The sequence below is a fragment of the Alosa sapidissima genome, chromosome 2 (genome assembly GCF_018492685.1).
Source record: "Alosa sapidissima isolate fAloSap1 chromosome 2, fAloSap1.pri, whole genome shotgun sequence".
Classification (NCBI taxonomy): domain Eukaryota; kingdom Metazoa; phylum Chordata; class Actinopteri; order Clupeiformes; family Clupeidae; genus Alosa; species Alosa sapidissima.
Genome location: NC_055958.1, coordinates 746,262 through 768,426, shown reverse-complemented (window position 1 = coordinate 768,426; position 22,165 = coordinate 746,262). Strand labels below are relative to the sequence as shown.

Here is a 22,165-nt window from a genome sequence, read left to right as displayed (position 1 = left end):
CGCTTAATCCAAGGGGCGGGCAGAGAATTGTCTTTCAAACTGCCTAGGCATGCAATAGGCCAGCGCTACGACCATATCCGTATCCGGTCGGCAAAACGGCAAATACATCCTTCTTCGAAAGTAATGACTTAAGTGCATTGTGTTGCTCAACTTTCAAAGAAAAGCACAAGTCCAACTCCTCCAAAGTTGACGCCAACGCCGATTCAAACAACCGCTCTTCGTTCGCCATAGCCACCTTCCTTGTTGTTCACAGTCGCAGGACTGTCGTTATCCTGTTAAGCCCGCCTTAAGACTCTCTAACAAAATAGAGCGCTGTGATTGGAGAACATCCACGGTGCTAAGCCAATAGAAATCCCTATGGTTCGATACTAGACGTACAGGCTGAGCAAATTAATTTGCTGCCGCTAGGGTGCGTCTAGATTTCTAGGCTATGGCTCTAAGGAACCTGTGTGAGACCTTACAGGAAAGAAGTTATGAGCTTCAGCAGGATCTGAGGTGCTCTGCAGTCTGCACAGTGAGAAACTCAAGCTCTTCTGTCTGGAGGATAAACAGCCTGTTTGTGTGGTGTGTCAGACCACAAAGAAACATAAAAATCATACCTTCAGTCCCATAGATGAAGCAGCACTGGACCGTAAGGTAAGAATCTACTCTGGTCATACTGGTAGTGGGCTCTAAAAACACACATCTTGATCTGTTCACCCAAGTGAGACAGTCATAGCAGAAGGTATTGTAATGCCTTTAATGCACCAGTAGATGGCACTCTACATCCTGCTGTTACAACCATAGACTGTATGTCTATGGTTACAACTGATGAGTGTTGCGCAACATCTAGACCTCGGATTCTCTTCTTCACTCCTGCTCTGTCACTCCAAGAATTCACTGTGTGTACAGCAGCAAACTTTCCTTAAGCTTTCTCTAACAGAAAGTAGAAGTTGATATCACCACTGTTTGCAAATCTCTTGCCGTTATAGGCTATGAGTTATGCTGTAATTAGCCTATGCACTACAATGTTTCTTTAAATCATTGAAATATATTTTTTCCACATTCATTTTGCTTTCGCCTTATATATCTTAACATGTCTTTACATCAATATGTCTTAATGTGCAACACCCATACCCTTTCTACATGTTGTGTTGCCCCCATGCCATCACCATATCAGTGCTGAATCTATATGCACATATATCTACATATTCTCTCACACACTCCCTACACATGCAGCAACTTGGTTTCATAGTGCCAGTATTGTAAGTGTATTGCAGTGTAGACTGAACATTGTGCTCATTCATTCCAGGAGGAGCTCAAGATCCAACTGCAGCCCTTACAGAAGAAACTGGAGACCTTTAAAAAAGTTAAACTCATCTGTGACCAAACAGCATCACATATTAAGGTGAGATCTGGATTATATGATAAAGCAATTGTATGTTTAATGTCATCATGTGAAAGCAAATAATTTCAAGAGTGATGATTGGATCAATAATTGTAGACTTTGTTTATTTAGACTCAGGCTTAAAGGAAAATTCCGGTGTGATATTGACCTAAAGTGTATTGAAACATGATACCGAGTGTGAACGTGTGACTCATAGCTCATCTCGGCTTGTCCCCTGCACTCCAAAATCTGGCGCTAGTTAGCCGATGCTACCAACAGCTTTTTCAATAGTGGTGCTTCGGCATCGGGCTAGCCATGCAAATAAATCACTGTTTTACACCCATTTACGAGGCTCAATGTATCTCCACACTTCATTGGTAGACTTCTGAGGGCCCTGACATTTAAAACGAGACATTGAGAACTTTGAAAAAGCACTGGCAGTTTACTTACAAGACGATTTATACAGACAGTATCTTCACGAAGTTTAGCGTTTGCAGCCATCTTGAATTTAGTCACGATAAGTTGAGCAACGAGTAAGAATGAACAGGTATGATAAGGGATCAGATTCCAAAAATAATTCAGTGGAAATGCATGGATTCCAGTTGCTGCTACTGGAAGAAACTGGAATCCATGCATTTCCACTGAATTATTTTTGGAATCTGATCCCTTATCATACCTGTTCATTCTTACTCGTTGCTCGTTGCTTTTCGTTGAAATCGAAAAGGAATCGCCGGCAGATCAGGCTGAGTTCACCAAGCCTAGTCCATGGTAGGCGCCCGATAGAAATATTGTTTAATTTTGCGATTGAGATATCCACGCACTGGCGCCCCCCCTGCGACGTGTTCGCCCCCGGTTTCAGAGCTATTCTAAATGCAAAAATGCATAGAGGGAGTTATGACAAAACCGTCACTGTTAACAAACTATAAGCTATATAAGGTAGGCCGTATGCTAGGCCTATTACACAACATAAATTGTCACTAGGCTATGCTGGCGACCGAAATAAAATCTCCTTTGGGAACCAATGGCTTACAGTATCAAGCGGACTTAAGCTGCCACCTCTTGGCGAAAAAAGTTAATAGTTTTGCATATCAGCAGTAATACATTTCACGCAGCTGTGTGAATCACGGAAAGCGACACTTCTGAATGGAACCCAACCCACTGTACAGTAGCTCAAGGTCTGTGGCTAAAGCAGCCATAATGAAAGCGTTATCATTGTTTGGATACTTCTCACACACGTGTTTTTTAATCGCATAGACTACTACTACCAAGCTGGAATCAAAGCACATCGACTCCCCTCTCACACCCTAAACACTTCGAACAAACAAAAAATGTCTCAGTCTCACGGTATAGACATAGGCAAAACTGTATTGGACCGGTGTAACATTGGTACTAAATCATCCATCGCAAAGAATGATTTTTGTAGCACGTGCAACAAATATGTGTAGGTACAGCCCTGCCCTGGATACATCTCTCAACGTGCGCTGTAAAACATTTGGTTTAAATGAAGATGTAGATCACGGGTGCGTTAATAAATCTACATTGCGGCGAGTTGACACAAATTATTCACTTTGACGAATTTATGTAGTTTTAGTCCTAGTTACTTTACTTTGAGCCATGCTCTTCCTTACTTGAATCACCTTTGAAAATAGAGGATTGAAGTAACCTATATGGGTGTTTAGGAATGAACGCTGACTCAGATGCTTTTTGAGACTTTGAGCTAAATGTCCTAGCCCGGTGTTTAGGATGCATCATTGACAGGTTATCTTTCAGGTAGCCTATATATTTTCCATTAGAAAACCATCACGTAGCGAACGTGTTGTGGCTAACTCACTTAGCTCCTGTTAGTAGCCTATGGTTATGGTCATAAGCAAATGAGATGACAGTCGAAAGATGCAATTAGTGCTGTTAGAAATTTTCTTCGTAGCCTATAACCGCATGGTTTTCTACAAATACATCAATAATCAAATTGGCCTCCATCACTCAACCAATGCTAACGGTAACATTATTTTACCTACTCTAGGCTATTGATATAATTTAAGATTAACATAGCCTACCTGCAGTAAAAACCAAGCATGTCCGATAAACATTCTCAGATTTATTTCGGCTTCAAGAAGAAATGGGAATTACATGTCATGCAGAAATGTGGCCCTTGAGCCAAAAAGTTTGCCCATCCCTGACCTACATAATACCAATAACATCCACATGCAATATCTTTACTACAACAACGCCTAACAATGACCTATTGATTTGGGCAACTTTATACAGTCCTATAAAGGCTAAAGTTACCTTTCGTTCTAGTTTACTGTTCACATATGGGTTTAAACAGCTGTAATGCTAGCCTAACGTTTTGACAAGGACACCAATTTTGCCTACCTTGTTCTTAGCCATCTGAAATAACTCCTCTAGCTTTGCTGCCTCAATCCTTTATGTTTTTGTCGTTTACAAAAAAAGACATTTTGAGTTAGTGAATTCCAGTAGATTTGTGTGCTGATAACCAGCAACCATACTAAAAGAAAACAACAAGTAGCCCATATCTTCAGCATTTGTTATTCTCTCTCCTACTCCAAGCAAAAGGTGTGTGCATGCATCTGCAGTTCTGCATTAAGTTGATTTTGATAACGTGCTTACAAACTTTACTTTACAGAACATTTTAAATAGCCTACTGTCATGCAGTTAATGGGATACTGTGCAGTTGGGAAGTTATGGTAGGCCAATTTGGTGTGAATATACACACACAGGGGACATTTTCTCGCTGTTAAGTAGCCTGATGGTACGCACAGTGCGTATGGCCGGTAGAGTGTGTGTGTGACTAGTGCTAGTATATCTGATCAGAGAGAGGTAGTGTGTGCGTGTGTGTGTGACCATGTTATACCTGTAGCTTTGGCAACAATGACTATTCATTCATGACAATAAAGAGAGAGGAGAGAGGAGGGGGGGTAGATGGAGAAATAGAGAGGGAGAGGGTGATCAGCGAGTGGAAGTATATGTAGGTGTGATATTGTGACATTGTGTGTGATCAGTATATCTGATAAGAGGTGTGTGTGTGTGTGTGTAATACCAGTATATCTGATAAGAGAGAGGTTGTGTGTGTGTGTGACCAGTGCTAGTATATCTGATTAGAGAGAGGTACTGTGTGTTTGTGTGTGTGATAGTGTGTGTGTGTGTGTGTGATGTCACTCCGCATCATTTCACTAACATCCTTCTCTCATGTGAGTAAACTCCTGTAGATTTTTTTCAACAGTGGCGGCAGGCCATGCGCAGGTTACAGTATGAAAAAACTGGAGGTCGGGGGTGTCACTCCCTGCTGGAATATACTGGTAGGTCACATTGACAGTGGAGAAAATGCTTAGGTTACTTTGTTAATGAACACACAACCTACGACATTGCCTTTATTTGGTGCAAATCTCCTTTACTTTCTTTGGTTAGGCTATAGTCCGCGATTCATATTACTAGGCTATCACCGCAAGTGCATACAAAATGTTTTTGGCCAAGTTTTGCTTTAATTCAATTTACCTTCGTTACTACCAGTCGTTGCTTTTTTCCCGCGTCGAATCGCGATTGAGTGCGCATCTAATGTAACAGTGGTGTCTCTGCGGAGATATCCACTCTCTATGTTTAATTTTTGCTGTTGTTGCGAGCGAGCTAATAGGCTACGACAGTGGTCCCCAAACTTTTTCTTCCGAGGGCCAGCTCACTATGCCTGGCTCTAAGAGAGGGCCAGAGACTCGGAGTCTCAACACCAGGTCTAAGCCCGCTCTGCTACCAGTCTCAATTGATGGGGTCAATGTGGAGGTGGTAAATACCTACAAGTATCTGGGCTTACAACTGGACAATAAACTGGACTGGTCAGCAAACACTGAAGCACTCTACAAGAAAGGGCAGAGCAGGCTGTCCTTCTTGAGGAGGCTGCGGTCCTTCAATGTCTGCAGTAAGCTCCTTAGGATGTTTTACCAGTCTGTTGTTGCCAGCGTCCTCTTCTATGCTGTGGTATGCTGGGGAGGAAGCACAAAGAAGAAAGAATGCTGGACGACTAGACAGGCTAGCAAGGAAAGCTGGCTCTGTCGTGGGATCCGAACTGGAGTGCATCACTTCAATATCAGATAAAAGGACCCTGAAATAATTATCCCAGAAAGATGACTTGAATAGAAGTTAGTTATTTATTAACAATTAATTGATAAAAGATTTGGAATACTTTGAGCACTGATGCAGTCAGCATAGGCCACATTGTTTGCAGGTAGGCCTACATTTCATTCCGTTTTCGACGGCAAACACAAAACAGCGCCAAAACCACCAGTGGACAAAAAGAGTATTACATGTGTATTGTTAAGACGCGCCATAGAGAATGAATGGGGGAAATTACGGAGGTCATAGTTTGACGATGTCGTACTCTAATGCGGGCCAGATGCTATATACCATGGACATGTTTGGCTGGGCCACCCAAAATGAGGTGGTAGGCTATGGAGTGTAATATGTGACAAAATGTTCAAACAATACTTTTCAAAATTTAAATAAAAATCAATTAATCAAAATATCAAATACAAAATTAAAACAAAAAAAGTCAAAATAAAAAATAAAAAACGAATTATTTGTGTAGTTGCAAAATAAATTTGTCTTTAACTGTTTGAGTTGAGCAGAGCTGAGTCTTACTTTTCCATTAACACAACAAATCAGCAAACTGTCTAGACAACAAATACGGCCAATACACTTTTTCTTGCACTTGCACTTACACTTGAGCTCGTTGTTCTTACGTTACCGCTCACTTCACGAGTCCACCACAGCACTGTACGTCGCATCAAAACCGCCAAAACGACAGCAGTCATCTTCCGAGGCAAGTTGTAGTTCAGCTGTCAGTCAAAACGCATTAGCCAATAGGAATGCACCCCAGAGAAACCCACCCACATGTGAACTTGTGCCAGAATCGCAAACGAAAAGACTGGCAGCGCAAACGCGAGAGACAGAATCGCAACTGTAAAGCCATCAAACAAACGAATGTTGTCACCAAAAGAGAAGTTATTCAAACAGTTAAAGAGTTTGCAACTACACAAATAATTCGTTTTTTATTTTTTATTTTGACTTTTTTTTTTGTTTTAATCTTGTATTTGATATTTTGATTAATTGATTTTTGTTAAAATTTTGAAAAGTATTGTTTGAACATTTTGTCACATATTACACTCCATAGCAGGCCGTAGCCTATTCGGCCCGCGGGCCGTAGTTTGGGGACCACGGGACTACGATATGGGAAATCAGGGGCCGTATTCACAAAGCCTTTTATCTTACCACTAGGAGTACTAAATCGCACTAAAATATTTTAGCTAGGAGTTTTCTCTTAAAAGTTATTCACAAAGCCTTTCAGACCTACTCTTAGTAAGGAAAAATGACAACTCCTAAACTAAGAGTGAGTCTTCGTTGCTATGGATGACGTCATTACTCATGCACGAGCTTGACTGAAGTGACCACCTTGATTGGCTGATGATTGTAACGCGGGAATGATTCCAAACACCTCCCTTACGATGATGAGTGACAGGTGACAGGTCTGAGAATGCGTGCGCTACACAAGTAGTGCGAAGGACGGAAGATGATGAATAACTGAATAAAAAGGCATAGCCTAAATGAATAAAGAGTAAGGCAAAACAAATAGCCTAGTAGCCTAATGAAACATAGACCTACGGATTGATGCAGTATCTATCTATGCAACATTATTAAATTAATCTGTCACCATATGCCTACGTTTGCAAAAAGGAGAACTTTTTAATTTGATTCACAATGAAACGTTTCAATTTAAATGTTAACAATGAGTAGTTTTGGTTGTTGTTGGTGGTGTTATTGCATCCCTTTTATGAATGCAAAATTGTTCCCTCGCGATTGGAAGCTCCTGTTGCCGCAGGCTATGCATTTCAAAACATCGCAACGTGAAATGCCACAAAAAGCTGTTTGTGAATAGGTCTTAGTGAGTTAGGACTTAGGAGTCCTCTCGACTTCTTTTAAGCTGTCCCAGACTTAGGTGCTACTTTTAGGTCTAAAATGCTTCGTGAATTACTTTTAGTGAGTCCTAAAGTTAGGAGTGACACGCCCATTATTTTTAGGAGTTGCTCCTAAATTCGCCACTTAGGAGCTACTTTTAGCCTTAAAATTCTTTGTGAATACGGCCCCAGGTCCAGAAATGAATGGGTTTTCCTTAGCCTGTGCTACATCTTTCCACCAAGTTGTGCGAAAATTGTAGTTTTTGCGATGTTGACAAACATGCGTAGTACATGAAAGCTCTTGATAGCGCATGCCACTAACGTCTATGAAAACAATATATGTATGGAATAAAACTAGACAGGTACCTCGGATTAGCATTGCTGTTTATTGTTAAACTGCAATTTTCTGCAGCCAGTGGAGGGCATTTAGCCTATACTATGTGTCCGAACAATATTGTGTGTCTCCCCTGAAGCAGCCGCTAAATGAAGAGGAAACAAAAAAGAAAGTTAATAGAGAAGAAAGTTGATGTTTTAAATACAATATATAACATGTGAAGTACGGCAATATATAACATGTGAAGTGAGGCAATATATAACATGTGAAGTACGGCAATATATAACATGTGAATAACATGTGAAGTGAGGCAATATATAACATGTGAAGTGAGGCCATATATAACATGTGAAGTGAGGCAATATATAACATGTGAAGTGAGGCAATATATAACATGTGAAGTGAGGCAATATATAACATGTGAAGTGAGGCAATATATAACATGTGAAGTACGGCAATATATAACATGTGAAGTAAGGCCATAATAACCTCTGACTTTTAGGCTACTTATTGTTAAATTGCAATGTGAGCGGCAGCCAGCAGGGGAGGATACGTCGGCAGGATTATTAAAAAAGCAACTGCAACTACATTGCGCGTCTGCCCTGACTCCGATACGTGGCAGTATTTATTTAAACAGTGGCGGGCCGCCATGCTAAGATAGGCCTAAACTTAGAGGAAACACTGCCTGTGCAGTGATCCTTCATACTGATGACTAAAGAGCATTTCACTGTTACTACTTCTCCTGCCATTACACTTGGTAACACCACTGACCATCATGCACATCCTCATCACACATGACTCAGTGTTCAGCTCATTTGTGTGTTCTTTCTCTCTGCAGCTCCTGTGACTCTGGATCCCAACACTGCAAACCCAGATGAGGATCTGACCAGTGTGAGACGTGGTGATGAGGATCAGCAGCTCCCTGATAACACAGAGAGGTTTGAGTATCTCAGTGTCCTGAAGTATCTGTGTCCTGAGCTCTGAGGGCTTTAACTCAGGGACACACTGCTGGGCTGTGGAGGTTGGGGCGAACACAGGGTGGAATGTGGGTGTGATGACAGAGTCTCACCAGAGGAAGGGACTCATATGTTCCATGAGTGGAGTGTGGCATGTGGGGTATAATGGTGATGTGTATGAAGCATATGCTTTTCCTCATCTCCCCACTCTCCTCACACTGAAGCAGAAACTCCAGAGGATCAGAGTGCAGCTGGACTGGTACAGAGGAGAGCTGTCATTCTCTGACTCTGATAATAACACACACATACACACTTTCACTGAGAGAGTGTTTCCATACTTTTGGACCAACAGAGATGTTCCTGTGCGGATGTTACCAGTGGAGGACTCAGTAAGAGCAGAGCAGCACAGTTAGAGCTGATAGTGACTCTGAACCAGGGATGACATACTGAGAGGGAAACCTATAGGAGAGGAGACTAGGAAGAAACAAAGACATTTTATATGAGACAAAAATATGTCTTACTGAAATAAATCCATTTTATATTAAACAAAAAACTAAAACATCAACAGTTACAGTTGTCATTTAATCTATTAGGTTTTGACTTATAGTACAATTTGGTAGTGTGTGATACTGTATGTGATCTGAGAGTTTTGTTGTGTAGTATAATGTGTGATCATTGTGGGGTGTGTGTGTGTGTGTGTGTGTGTGTCACTTTATTCAAAGCAACTGAAGCTTATTAGCCTGGCGGGCCATCCTATATCATTGAAATGTATAGTCTGGAATCGAACCATTCACCTCACTTAATCCAAGGGGCGGGCAGAGAATTGTCTTTCAAACTGCCTAGGCATGCAATAGGCCAGCGCTACGACCATATCCGTATCCGGTCGGCAAAACGGCAAATACATCCTTCTTCGAAAGGAATGACTTAAGTGCATTGTGTTGCTCAACTTTCAAAGAAAAGCACAAGTCCAACTCCTCCAAAGTTGACGCCAACACCGATTCAAACAACCGCTCTTCGTTCGCCATAGCCACCTTCCTTGTTGTTCACCGTCGCAGGACTGTCGTTATCCTGATAAGCCCGCCTTAAGACTCTCTAACAAAATAGAGCGCTGTGATTGGATGAAGTCCACGGCGTCAGCCAATAGAAATCCCTATGGTTTGATACTAGACGTACAGGCTGAGCAAATTAATTTGCCGCCGCTAGGGTGCGTCTAGATTTCTAGGCTAGAAGCTTATTGCTCTGATGCCAAATAGACAGCTCCCCCTGGTGGCAAAATTTAACAGGACAGTTGTCATGGAGAGCATTTGGCTTTACATACTGAAATGTCACCTTGAATAAAAAACAAAAATGTTAAATTCCAATACACTGTAATGAATGTATATAACAAATGTGTTCAGTGATGTTTTTAATTACTATAAGTATTAGTAAAAGTATTAGATGATTAAATTAAATTATTAAATGTGGAGTTCAGTTATGAATCTAAAATGTATTGCCAGACAGACCATGTTCTGTCTTTTTGGCACTGGAGTAGCCCATTGACTAGAGATGTGACGTGATCAGGTAAGAGGTTTAGAACAAAATCGGAAATGCTGCTTTGCGATTGTTGTACTTTTATTTTGACAAGCTGTCGTCATTCTGTCTTCCACATTTATGAAAGGTTTGGTATGAATGTTGTTGAGTCATATCTCATGAAACAGTCATGAATGCTTTATGTGCAGTTTATGACAGCTTTTATGAATGTGTTATGAACTCACCCGTCAAGTAAAGTGTTACCAAAGTATCTGTGTGTTTTATAATACATTTTTGGATACACAAACGTTTATAACTCATAATTGGTTTGCCACATTTTTATGTTAGATATGCATCTGCATCCTATAAGCATTCTGCATTTCCACACTATTAAGTAATGAGTAATGTTGAGTTACAAGGAATAGTATCTACAGGCGTACAGTTCACCTGGAGTCTGTAAGTGCTATTACACAAACAACAAAGAACGTTTAACATCACAGTTACTGATCGGAACCAACATTATAACATTAAGAATTGTATAATATACTGAGTTACAATGAATAACATCAACAGACTTTACAACTGTAGGCTTACTGTTCACCTGGAGAGTGTAAGTGCTATTACACAAAGATAACAACGCACACTTGACATCACAGTTACTGATTATCAAGGAGGCAACTCTATCCACTTAGACTTTGTGTACTCTAGATAGAGTGGGAACTGCTTTATAGGAGGCAGCACTATCCACTTAGACTTTGTGTACTCTAGATAGAGTGGGAACTGCTTTATAGGAGGCAGCACTATCCACTTAGACTTTGTGTACTCTAGATAGACTAGATACTGCTTTATAGGAGGCAACACTATCTACTTACGATTTGTGTACTCTAGATAGAGTGGGTACTGCTTTATAGACTTAGTAGCAATATGGTGACTACCAGAGGAGTTGAGTACACCTGGCAGCCCCCCTGCACAGCACGATGCCCGGGACTTGAGCAGCAACTGGTGCCCTAACCCTGACCAGCTCCTCCTCGCTGCTGCTGGATTCGCTGCTGGAGCTGTCAATCATGCAGCGCAGCTTCAGGGGCAGAGCATAGCCTGTAGAGACACGCACTCGGCTGGAGCAGAACCCCTCCACCTGCAGAGAGAGGGGGAGGGAAAGAGAAAGAAAAGAGGGAGAGAGAAAGGGCACCAGGAGATACCATCAGAAGGCATCCTACTGAGGGGGAGAGACCATACTGAGGGGGAGATACCATCAGAAGGCATCCTACTGAGGGGGAGATACCATACTGAGGGGGAGAGAGATACCATCAGAAGACATCCTACTGAGGGGGAGATACCAGCAGAAGGCATCCTACTGAGGGGGAGATACCATCAGAAGGCATCCTACTGAGGGGGAGATACCATCAGAAGGCATCCTATTGAGGGGGAGAGAGATACCATCAGAAGGCATCCTACTGAGGGGGAGATACCATCAGAAGGCATCCTACTGAGGGGGAGATACCATCAGAAGGCATCCTACTGAGGGGGAGATACCAGCAGAAGGCATCCTACTGAGGGGGAAATCCATCAAAAGTAAAAAGTAGAAAATGTCTAACTTGCTGTAACCTGACCTGTAGTGAACTGTAGCTACTGAAAATTATTAATTTAATCCACAATTTCCTATTCGTCATGTGAGCTCCACCAATGAGTGTCATTTAAATATAATAACAAACTTATCTTTTTACTCTGTAATGTGGTTATTACGGAGATAGCCTTTAAGTTACGTTACAACTTCCAAACAATTTTGAATTTAATGACAAGAAGACTTTTTTTGTATTTCCATTTTTTCTTATGTCAGTTAACCTTCCACAGAACCAAGATCATAATAGCTGAAGAAGAACTGACATGTTTTCCATGTCAAGTAAGCTCCATGTATATAAAAACTTAAAACTTCATAACAAATGCCATGGCAGCTGTGCAATTATATTAGTACAAAAGGACCTCTCCAATGTAGAACATCAGTGGTGATGGATTTGCCCTGAGCACACTTGAGTTAGGGCCAGCTCTAAAGCAGGCCAACATTCCACTGAATCTTAAAGGATCCCCAAAACAGGGACCCCGAACCAAACCGGGGAAGAGACATAACAGATGAGACTGATCTTGGCAAGCGATTAAAAAACATGGCTGACTAGAACACTATAGTAGATATTTAGTATGTTCCACTGAAGAGTAACAGTGAGAAAGGAATTTGCGCGCACGTGTGGGTGTGTGTGTGTGTGTGGAAGCGGGATGTTAGAGAAGACCGTTTGTGTTGTGAGGACATCTTGTATTTACTCAAGAGGCATGGTCTGCTGGTTGTGACTTGTGAGTAAATGTTAGTATAACAGCAAGAATGAAAAACAAGGTTTTGAAAATTAGTCCTTGTGGAGTTCTGAATTGAAAAATACAAACCAATAACAAAAAGGGTCCCAATTCCTCACTCCCATAGTGTCATAAAGATGCACTATGGCATCACATCTCGAAAACTTAACTAAAGAGCAAAATGAGGTAACGCTACAATCCTTTCCGATTGGGGTGCACCTGTCAAACATAGACACAGCAGAGGCTCCACATACATGAAACACCTGAACGTTTGAGAGAAAATTCTTCCATTAGCAGTGATGCCACTGGATAAGGGCACGCCCTGCTTTGAATACTGGACATACTCTTAACCATAGCCAAGTGGTAACCAGCAAATGCATGTTTGCACCCGTCCTTGCCGCAAGTGTTTTCAAGTGCCTCAAGTGTAGTCATGTCATCATAGACAATCAAAATGATGCAAGCTTTCCGCATCTTTCAACATCTATTCAAGTATTTCTGACAATTCTGATATTGATAACTGATTGATCAATCAAGTGATTTTGATCTGGGTCTGACCGCAGAAGGGCTCCATTTAGTGGCACATCTATCCAGATAATCGCTTCCGATGGGGCAGACGCTCTCTCGAACTCCAAAGTGGAGATCCATGTCATACGTGTTGAATCCCACCTCCGAAATCTGCATGGGCAAGAAAAGAAGACATAACTGAGTCTGTGTTAGATTATGGTGAGATTACTGTAAAATGGCCGCAATGATTTAAATCAGATAAGTCAACATTTCAAGCCATTTAAACAACATCTAAAGAAGGTGGATATGGCCACAAGGTGGCAGCAGTTAGCTTAAAAGATGTAAGAAAACAATGTGTTTAGCTTTCATTCGTTTTGTAGAGGGCACACCATGGTGTGTGGATTATGAATCAAAAAGGGATTTAGCGAGGATTACTACGGAGGCCGTGAGGTGACATGAAAAAAAAAAAAAAAAACGAAGGTTAAAAAAAAAAAAAAAATACTGAGAAAAGGTATGTACTTGTGACAAACACTGACTAGGTTTGCGAGATCTTGAGTTTGTTTTCTCAGTTTTTTTTTTTTTTTCATGGCACCTCCCAGGCTCCGTAGGATTACAAAGAAAGACTTGAAATATGTGATCAAAACTCTTTTAGTTAATGTCAGTTAGGAACTAGACTGGTATGTAGGCCAACATATTGCCAACAGAGGCAATGCTTTAGGGATTCAGTGAGTGTGCAATCACGAGGTCCCCACCCTGCCCCCGTATCTCTCTCTCTCTCACACTCACACACACACACACACACACACACACACACACACACACACACACACACACACAAACTCACAAGTTGCACGGTTCGCCTGTTTGCCCGGAAGAGAAACGGTGAGCCTGTGCGCCGGTTCAGCTCAGTAAGAGACACTCTTTGGGCCAAATCCGCCGCTGGACGGAAGCTGAACCTAAACAACGGAAGTACTACACACCACAGGATTATTACAAACTTATAAACAGCAATTTGACTTAAAATTGGGCTATCGGTGAAGCCATAAACCACTAACACACGTCTGAATGTAATAAAGCCTTAATAAAGCCTTAATGTAAATGAAGGCAGAGTTGATGAAAAGCAACACACACACACACTCATCACAATCACAATCTTCAAAAATAACAATACAGCAAATATACACTTACCTGAGACACAGCCGCACTGAAGCAGGAACAAAAAAGTCAAGATGGACAACATCCCTCCGATGGACATGTCAACTTCACTTTATCGAATTTCAGGTGAGGTAAAACAGTAGTCTCCTGTAAACTTTACTGTAGCACAGACTTCTGTAGAGACACACTGTAGTCGCCTGTAGGGATAAATTGTCCTGTAAACTTGTAGTGTAGCACAAATTCCTGTGGGAATAAACTCTATTCAGATTGAGCCCCATACACCACCTTTATACTCAACAACACAACTGACAGTAAGATGCACTACAGCTACCCTACAATGTGCAATCAATGGCCTGGGGCGAAGTGTGAGGAAAGAGCTGCGTTTGACAACATGCCTGGTCATTTCAGATGAGTTCCCTGGTTAACCACACATCATGTGCATGCTTGGTGTGCTTCAGTCTGTGGGACTCGGAAAAGTGCAATGGGAAAACCGTATCACACTTTGGGCTATTCTCCCACACGTGGATTAAGCCTTGAGGAATTTCAAGGAGATTGATATTGAAAACGTTAGTTTTTTAATTCAGTTATCCCAGACGGGTAATTTATGCTGCCGCAAGCATAAAACAACACACATGAGGATACAGAAAGATCGCATAGTCTGGGACTAGTCTTAATCCCTGTAATTTAGTTGTGCATATATTTTATATATATATGTGCATATATTGTGGGCGGTGGTAGTGTAGTGGTTAAGGAGCTGGGCTAGCATGCAGTAGCCTGTAGGGCAGTGGTAGTGTAGTGGTTAAGGAGCTGGGCTAGCGTGCAGTAGCCTGAAAGTTGTCGGTTCAATTTCCGGCTTCCACCGTTGTGCCCTTGAGCAAGGCACTTAACCCCAAGTTGCTCTGGGGACAATGTGATCCCTTGTAATATAGCTGACATATGTAAGTCACTTTGGTCAAAAAGTGTCTGCTAAATGTAATGTAATGTAAAAAAAATGTAATTTTACACACACACAGTACACATAGATGTGTGTGTGTGTATTTTAATGCCAATTATGAGAAAGCATATGTATAACCCCTGAAGGTTCCTCCTCCTCCTCTGTTACTCCCATCGGACTCCAAACCTAACAGGCCAACCCTGACCCTAACCCTAACAGGCTGATCAGTAGTAGTAACCCCCCCCCCCGCCCGCCCTTGTCCCTGTTGGCTCCTGGCAACACCCACAGCCTGGAACCAGACCTCCGTCTCCAGACCTCCATCTCCTCTCCATCTCTCTGGTCCCCTGACGCAGCAGGCTGGCCCCCACCCCCAGCTCTGCCCCATCTGGATCAGAGCCCCTGCCAAGTTACATAAGACTAGAGAACATGGAGAGCGTCCCAGACGCAGTGCCGGACGAGCTCAGCTCACCTACTCGGCAGCAGGAGAGCGGAACCCTCCCTGAGAGAGTTCTAGAATGAATGAGGACTTCTCAACAGCTGCCTAATTCAGACAGAGATCTCAGCTCTTGCCTTCAGTTATTTATCTTGAAAGAACTTTTGAAGTTACACACACACACACACACACACACACACCCATGACACCAAGTTCATTACAAACATTCTGATGAAGTTTGTCCTTTCAGCTGAAATATCATCTCCAGACAACAGACACAAAAGTGAGACTAAATCTACACCAAACTTTTTTGTTTGTTTTTCTTTAATGACTCACAGATGAGAAGTAAATTGCACGCACCTTACGTATGGAAATATATATTCATAAATGTACAATATAGGGATTTGTATAATCTTACACAACACTTTTTTTTCAAAAGGCCTTTACATTTCTCCATATTTCACTCAAAAATATATCACTTATCAATAACAAAAAAGATAGATTTAATTTGAATAGACTTTTAGTTCTTAAATTTCACATCAAAGTACAAGAATGTAAACATCTGTTTTTGGGAAACATGTCAATAGATTATTCCATCTAATCAACCAATGTTTTCTCTCAGGTATGTGTTTGCTTTGCATCCTTCGTCTGGTGGAGATATACGCACTGCAGTCATGTATGATTGTGTGTGTGTGTGTGTGTGCAGTAGTGAATTTAAGTGCTTTGAGCTATGTGGTTTTACAGCGTAGCCTACACGTGCATATGTGTGTGTGTAGTGGTCTTCTTCATTGCTATAAGACTGAATTCATGGCCTATAATTTCCGTAAGGCTGGATTTAAGCCACCAAACATAGCACTAACGTGACCATGTCATGCACACGCCAAACCAAAGTCATACGTTATAATGAATCATGAACATCAGCATCCAATGGGATGACTGCATGACTGGCATATGCCCACCATGGGTTACGGTCAGTGCCCATAATGCTGCATCTGCTGCTATGGCAACTTGAGGACATGAGACATGTTGAAATGTAGGTGAGAATGCAGTCCTCACATCAGTAATGACGGGTAATGGCACCTTTGGATGCCAGTCGACAATCTAGTTTTAATGAAATTGTCAGACTATAACAGCATTTTCTGCTAGAGGATAGCCTAGATGCAATCAGCTAAAAACAATGACTAAAGAAAATGTGTCATTGGTGGAATAGTCTCTCTTGGTGGTTGACCAAAAAATTGAAGGGACTGGTTAACTTGATGGTATAAAAATGTGGTGCCTTATTTGAAAAAACAGCCCTGGTACAAGATTAATTGGGTTAAATTCTGCCGTTGTGGTGTAATATATTTGTATGCAAATACACACAGGAGATAATGCTATAGGTGGGGGATTTCACACAGCGACCAATCAACAACCAGGCCTATTCACAGACAAAAACAAAAACACTAACAAAGAAACCTTTGTGGGCAAAAAAAGCATCAACAGAACAGCCTATGTGTTTCAAGTCTTTAAAGTTGCATTTCCTTAAAAGGTGCATTGCGTATAGTTTAGTGACACCTAGAGGTTGCAACCATCCAAGGACCCCCAAGAGTGTGGGTAAGGTATGGGAGCCATCACGTGCTAGGACACTCTCTAAAGCCTGTTTTATGGGTTGTCCAGATGACTCGCTTCCTATAGTAATACAAAGGGCTTATTCCAATCTAAAAAAAAACCCAACAATTCATAGTTATAGGTGAATAATTTACACTAATGACAACACATTTATGAATATTGTATTCCATCTCCTTCACAACTATAAAAACACCCCAAATTATTAAGAACGTGTATCTTTAAATAAATGCATGAAGAATGAATGCAAGAACATGAAACACTCAATCTATTCTGAAATATAGTCCCCATGTTCCTCCAGAAATATGTTCCCCCGTTACTCTGGAAATATATAATTTTACGCCTGTAAACATCCTTATTCTGGCCGACAAAAGTCTCCACATTGCATCTTTAGAGGCTAATCCACACAATTTAAATTGAACACTGGCCTGTGTCCATTTTCACAACATTTTCAGTAACAACAGAATCCAACGGAGCGGTTCTAGAATAGAATGGACGCAGTGGAACATGTGTGAAGGCCAGGCCTCCACAGAGGTGGTCAGAGTCATGGCAACCAACTCGGTGACAAAGAAAAGGGTGAAATGGCAGATGAGTCATTTTTGGTTCTTTTTATTAAGCATGCAGCCCAAGTAGCACTACATACACAACATATAAAAAACAATATCATTAAAAAAAGAAGAGGAAATACTAAAAAATAAACCATTTGGTTAGGATTTTCTACACAATATGGGGGGGGGGGGCGCAACAGAAATAAAAGGAGACAAAAACAAAATAAAAACATTTAAAAATGTACAAGAAATGTAGATGAATAATCCACACATGTTCATGGGATGCTGTTGCCATGGTACTGCATACAAGGTTGGAGCAGGACCACTCGTCCTTCCTACAGGGAGCCAACTGGGACAGTTTGTGCAAAATCAGGGCCGTATGTCCCGTACTGAATGTCTATGTGGGGAGTGAGACAGACGACACTCCATTGGCCGCTATAGTGGAGACGTCGGAGCCACCATTTTGTGCCAACTGGCTCTGAAGAGAGTGCTGCAAAACTACCCATGATGCAGATGCCGGCTGACAGTTTCCAACGAGTTCACACAGAAATACTTATACACACGGACACATCTCTGAGAATTCATTTGAAGACATGAAGCTATGCTCTCCGCTGAATGGGTATTAAATAAAACTAAATGAAGTTTTGAATGTAACAATTCATTTTCCCATTTTTTTTTTTACTTTTCTCTGGTTATTTTGAGCTAAGTACGATGAAGAGGTAAAACTTTGAACAAAGATGGTGCTTTGAAAATCAGACTTGCATCTAATACCTGGCAGCTTGCTCTGCTGATGCAATGATTTCCCTTTTTCGAAAAAACCTTCCTCGCTTAAATGTGTTCTGTACAACCTGACATGAACTACTACAACCAAAGGTTTAAAGTGAAATTCTAACAGGGCTTGTAAATCCACTCTCAAGACATAATCCTTCAAAAAAATAAGGTCACGCAAACGGTCACGTCAACTTGGCCAAAATAAACCACCTCTAAAGCCAGCAGCCAATCACAGAGCAAACCAGGACTAGCTGCTTAGCAGATTTTGGTGATTGGCATTGAACGCCAAGAGCAACAAAGTGATTGAAGATCCCTGTTCGGTATCAAGACAGAATTAATCTCTAATCAAAAGCATTCCAGTTGATCTAAAATGGAAAGAAGAGTTGTTTGTCACATTGTTGATTTATGCATTTCTTCATGTCATAAGGTTATGTATGACTAACTATCAGTGTTTATTAGGGGTTTTCTCACTCTGCCCCTCCCAATTTAGTGCTTCTGCAGTCAGTGAATCTGTAGGAATGTGTGGCACACGCACACACACACGCGCACACACACACACACACACTTTAAAATGAGGAATTGTGTAATATTTGTAAGTTGTGTAGTTGTGTGTGTGTGAAGGGTAAAGCTGTGTCTGTGTGTGTGTGTGTGTGTGTGTGTGTGTGTGTGTGTGTGTGTGTGTGTGTGTGTGTGTGAGGGGAGGGGGGTGTGAGCTGTGACCACCAGGTCAGGTAGGTGGGTGAGGTGTTGTCACTCTGCGTAGTGCATGATGGACTCGACGTAGTTGCCGGGGAACAGTCCGGTGGTGGCGTTCATGACGCCCTCGTACCAGCCGTCATCGTTCTTCTTGATGACGTAGATGATGGCGCCCTCCTGGAAGGACAGCTCGTCCTCCTTATCACGCGCATAGTCATAGATGGCCACCACTGCACCAGCGGAACAGGGGAGAGAGAGAAAGAGAGGAGAGAAGAAGAGTTTGGAGAGACAGAGTGAGACAGTGAGGGAGAGGGAGAGGGAGAAAGAGAGGAGAGAAGAAGAGTTTGGAGAGACAGAGTGAGACAGAGAGGGAGAGGGAGAAAGAGAGAGGGAAAGAGAGGAGAGAAGTTTGGAGAGACAGAGAGTGAGAGAGAGAAAAACTATCATCAAGCATGAAAGACTACATATCTGTGTGTGTGTGTGTGTGTGTGTGTGTGTGTGTGTGTGTAGCCTCACCTTTCTCCAGGTAGGTCCTGGGGGCCCAGGGGGGGTCCTCCTCTGCATAGGGGTCGCTGTACTCCACCACAGCTGACTCCTCCTCAAACTCCTCTGGGGGAGGCAGTGGCGTGTGCGCCTCCTCACACTCCGGCTCGTCGCTGGGGGGAGGGGGAGGAGGTGCGTCCGAGACTGAGGCAGCGGGGGAAAGGCAACAGGAAGTGACTAAACACACGCACACACACTCATACATCCAAACACTCATACCACACACACGCACACACACACACACGCACTCATACATCCAAACACTCATACCACACACACACACGCACACACACTCATACATCCAAACACTCATACCACACACACACGCACTCATACATCCAAACACTCATACCACACACACGCACTCATACATCCAAACACTCATACCACACACACGCACGCACACACACTCATACATCCAAACACACGCACGCACACACACGCACTCATACATCCAAACACTCATACCACACACACGCACTCATACATCCAAACACTCATACCACACACACGCACTCATACATCCAAACACTCATACCACACACACGCACACACACGCACTCATACATCCAAACACTCATACCACACACACGCACTCATACATCCAAACACTCATACCACACACACACACACTCATACTCATACATCCAAACACTCATACCACACACACACGCACGCACACACACGCACTCATACATCCAAACACTCATACCACACACACGCACTCATACATCCAAACACTCATACCACACACACACACGCACTCATACATCCAAACACTCATACCACACACACGCACACACACACACTCATACATCCATACACTCATACCACACACACACGCACACACGCACTCATACATCCAAACACTCATACCACACACACGCACACACACACACTCATACATCCATACACTCATACCACACACACACGCACACACACACACACACTCATACATCCATACACTCATACCACACACACACACACACACACACTCATACCACACACACACTCATACATCCATACACTCATACCACACACACGCACACACACTCATACATCCACACACACGCACACATCCACACACACGCACACACACTCATACATCCACACACACACACTCATACATCCACACACACGCACACACACACACTCATACCACACACACACACTCATACCACACACACGCACTCATACATCCAAACACTCATACCACACACACGCACACACACGCACGCACTCATACATCCAAACACTCATACCACACACACGCACACACACACACTCATACATCCATACACTCATACCACACACGCACACACACACTCATACATCCACACACACACATACATACATCCAAACACTCATACCGCACACACACACACACACACACACACTCATACATCCATACACTCATACCACACACACATCCACACTCATACATCCAAACACTCATACCACACACGCACACACACACACACACACACACACACACACTCATACCACACACACGCACACACACACACACTCATACATCCAACCACACACACGCATACACACACACACGCACACACTCATACATCCATACACTCATACCACACACACACTCATACATCCAAACAACATCACAGAATGGTAATCCCACAATAACAAAGACAATCCTAGACATAAATGTGCCAGCCAGTCAGACACACACACACACAATCCTGTCCCCAAATGTGATCATGTGTGTTGTTTTGGGTGTGGAGTGTGAGCAGCAGTGAGGAGGAGAGCTCCCGCTCCTGCCTGCATCATTTAGATAGATAGATAGATAGATAGATAGATACTTTATTGATCCCCAAGGGGAAATTCAAGTCAAGTCATTTACACACTTTTAAAAGAAGCACATACTCTGCACTCCACTCATGAGCTATGGGCTCTACACTCTTTAGAAACAAACATCAGATTTAACATAAGGCCACATGGCTGTTGCACAGCTAACTATGTGGGACAAGGCTTTGCCTCCCTAGTGAATGTAGATTTAACCCTTTACCGGCCAAAGTTGCAAAATTGTGACAACGTCACTGATTAAAACAGGCGATAGATCCATGTACGGTGACAAGTCGCATTTGTACTCTCCACCACTAGTTGGCAGACACCCAGAGCTTCGATTCAAGCTCAACGAGAGAAACACGCGAGAAACACACGAAGGCGGCGTGCATTTTCTCCATAACGCGGACGCGATGCGGGCCATAGTTTTGCACAAATTGAAGCAGAAATACACCAAATGTTGGAAAAAAAAAAAAAAAAAAAAAAAAATTCACGTGTGATGAAGTATCGGGTCTTTTATTCATCTGTTCTGATTCTAAAGGATAAAATCTGCATTTTGGAGGATACGATCGATCGTCTATTGGCAGTGATAGTCACGGAGCGTCTGTGAATGGAGGTGCGTCTTGGTGTCTTTGCGACAGTGTTCACTACCAGTGTTCACATACCAGGCTTATTTCGACCCTCTGCCCAACATAGCTGTAG

At 42.4% G+C, this 22,165-nt stretch overlaps 3 protein-coding genes across 8 annotated transcripts in view; 1 reads left to right on the top strand and 2 right to left on the bottom strand.

Annotated features, from left to right (window-relative positions):
• The first annotated feature begins 481 nt into the window (after positions 1 to 481).
• The window catches only part of LOC121694807 (zinc-binding protein A33-like), a 221,330-nt gene continuing 199,646 nt past the window's right edge, over positions 482 to 22,165 (top strand). Inside the window, exons 1-2 of the mRNA XM_042075161.1 lie at positions 482 to 636; positions 1,292 to 1,387. The gene's annotated coding sequence lies outside the window, so the exon portion shown is untranslated. The remainder of the gene's footprint in view (positions 637 to 1,291; positions 1,388 to 22,165) is intronic.
• Positions 10,337 to 14,822, bottom strand: LOC121694835 (secreted phosphoprotein 24). The gene is made up of 4 exons (XM_042075212.1): positions 14,158 to 14,822; positions 13,814 to 13,941; positions 13,021 to 13,140; positions 10,337 to 11,260 (listed from the first exon to the last, which is right to left on the bottom strand). The coding sequence occupies exons 1-4, from the start codon at positions 14,222 to 14,224 to the stop codon at positions 11,057 to 11,059; spliced, it is 519 nt and encodes a 172-aa protein (XP_041931146.1). The 5' UTR covers positions 14,225 to 14,822; the 3' UTR covers positions 10,337 to 11,056.
• abi2a (abl-interactor 2a) overlaps positions 17,690 to 22,165 on the bottom strand; it is a 116,562-nt gene continuing 112,086 nt past the window's right edge. For all 6 annotated transcript variants that reach the window (XM_042074977.1, XM_042074991.1, XM_042074969.1 and 3 more), the window contains 2 exons: positions 19,628 to 19,798; positions 17,690 to 19,341 (listed from right to left, as the gene is read on the bottom strand). In XM_042074977.1, the coding sequence (XP_041930911.1) occupies positions 19,166 to 19,341; positions 19,628 to 19,798 (347 nt within the window). In that variant the 3' untranslated portion in view covers positions 17,690 to 19,165. The remainder of the gene's footprint in view (positions 19,342 to 19,627; positions 19,799 to 22,165) is intronic.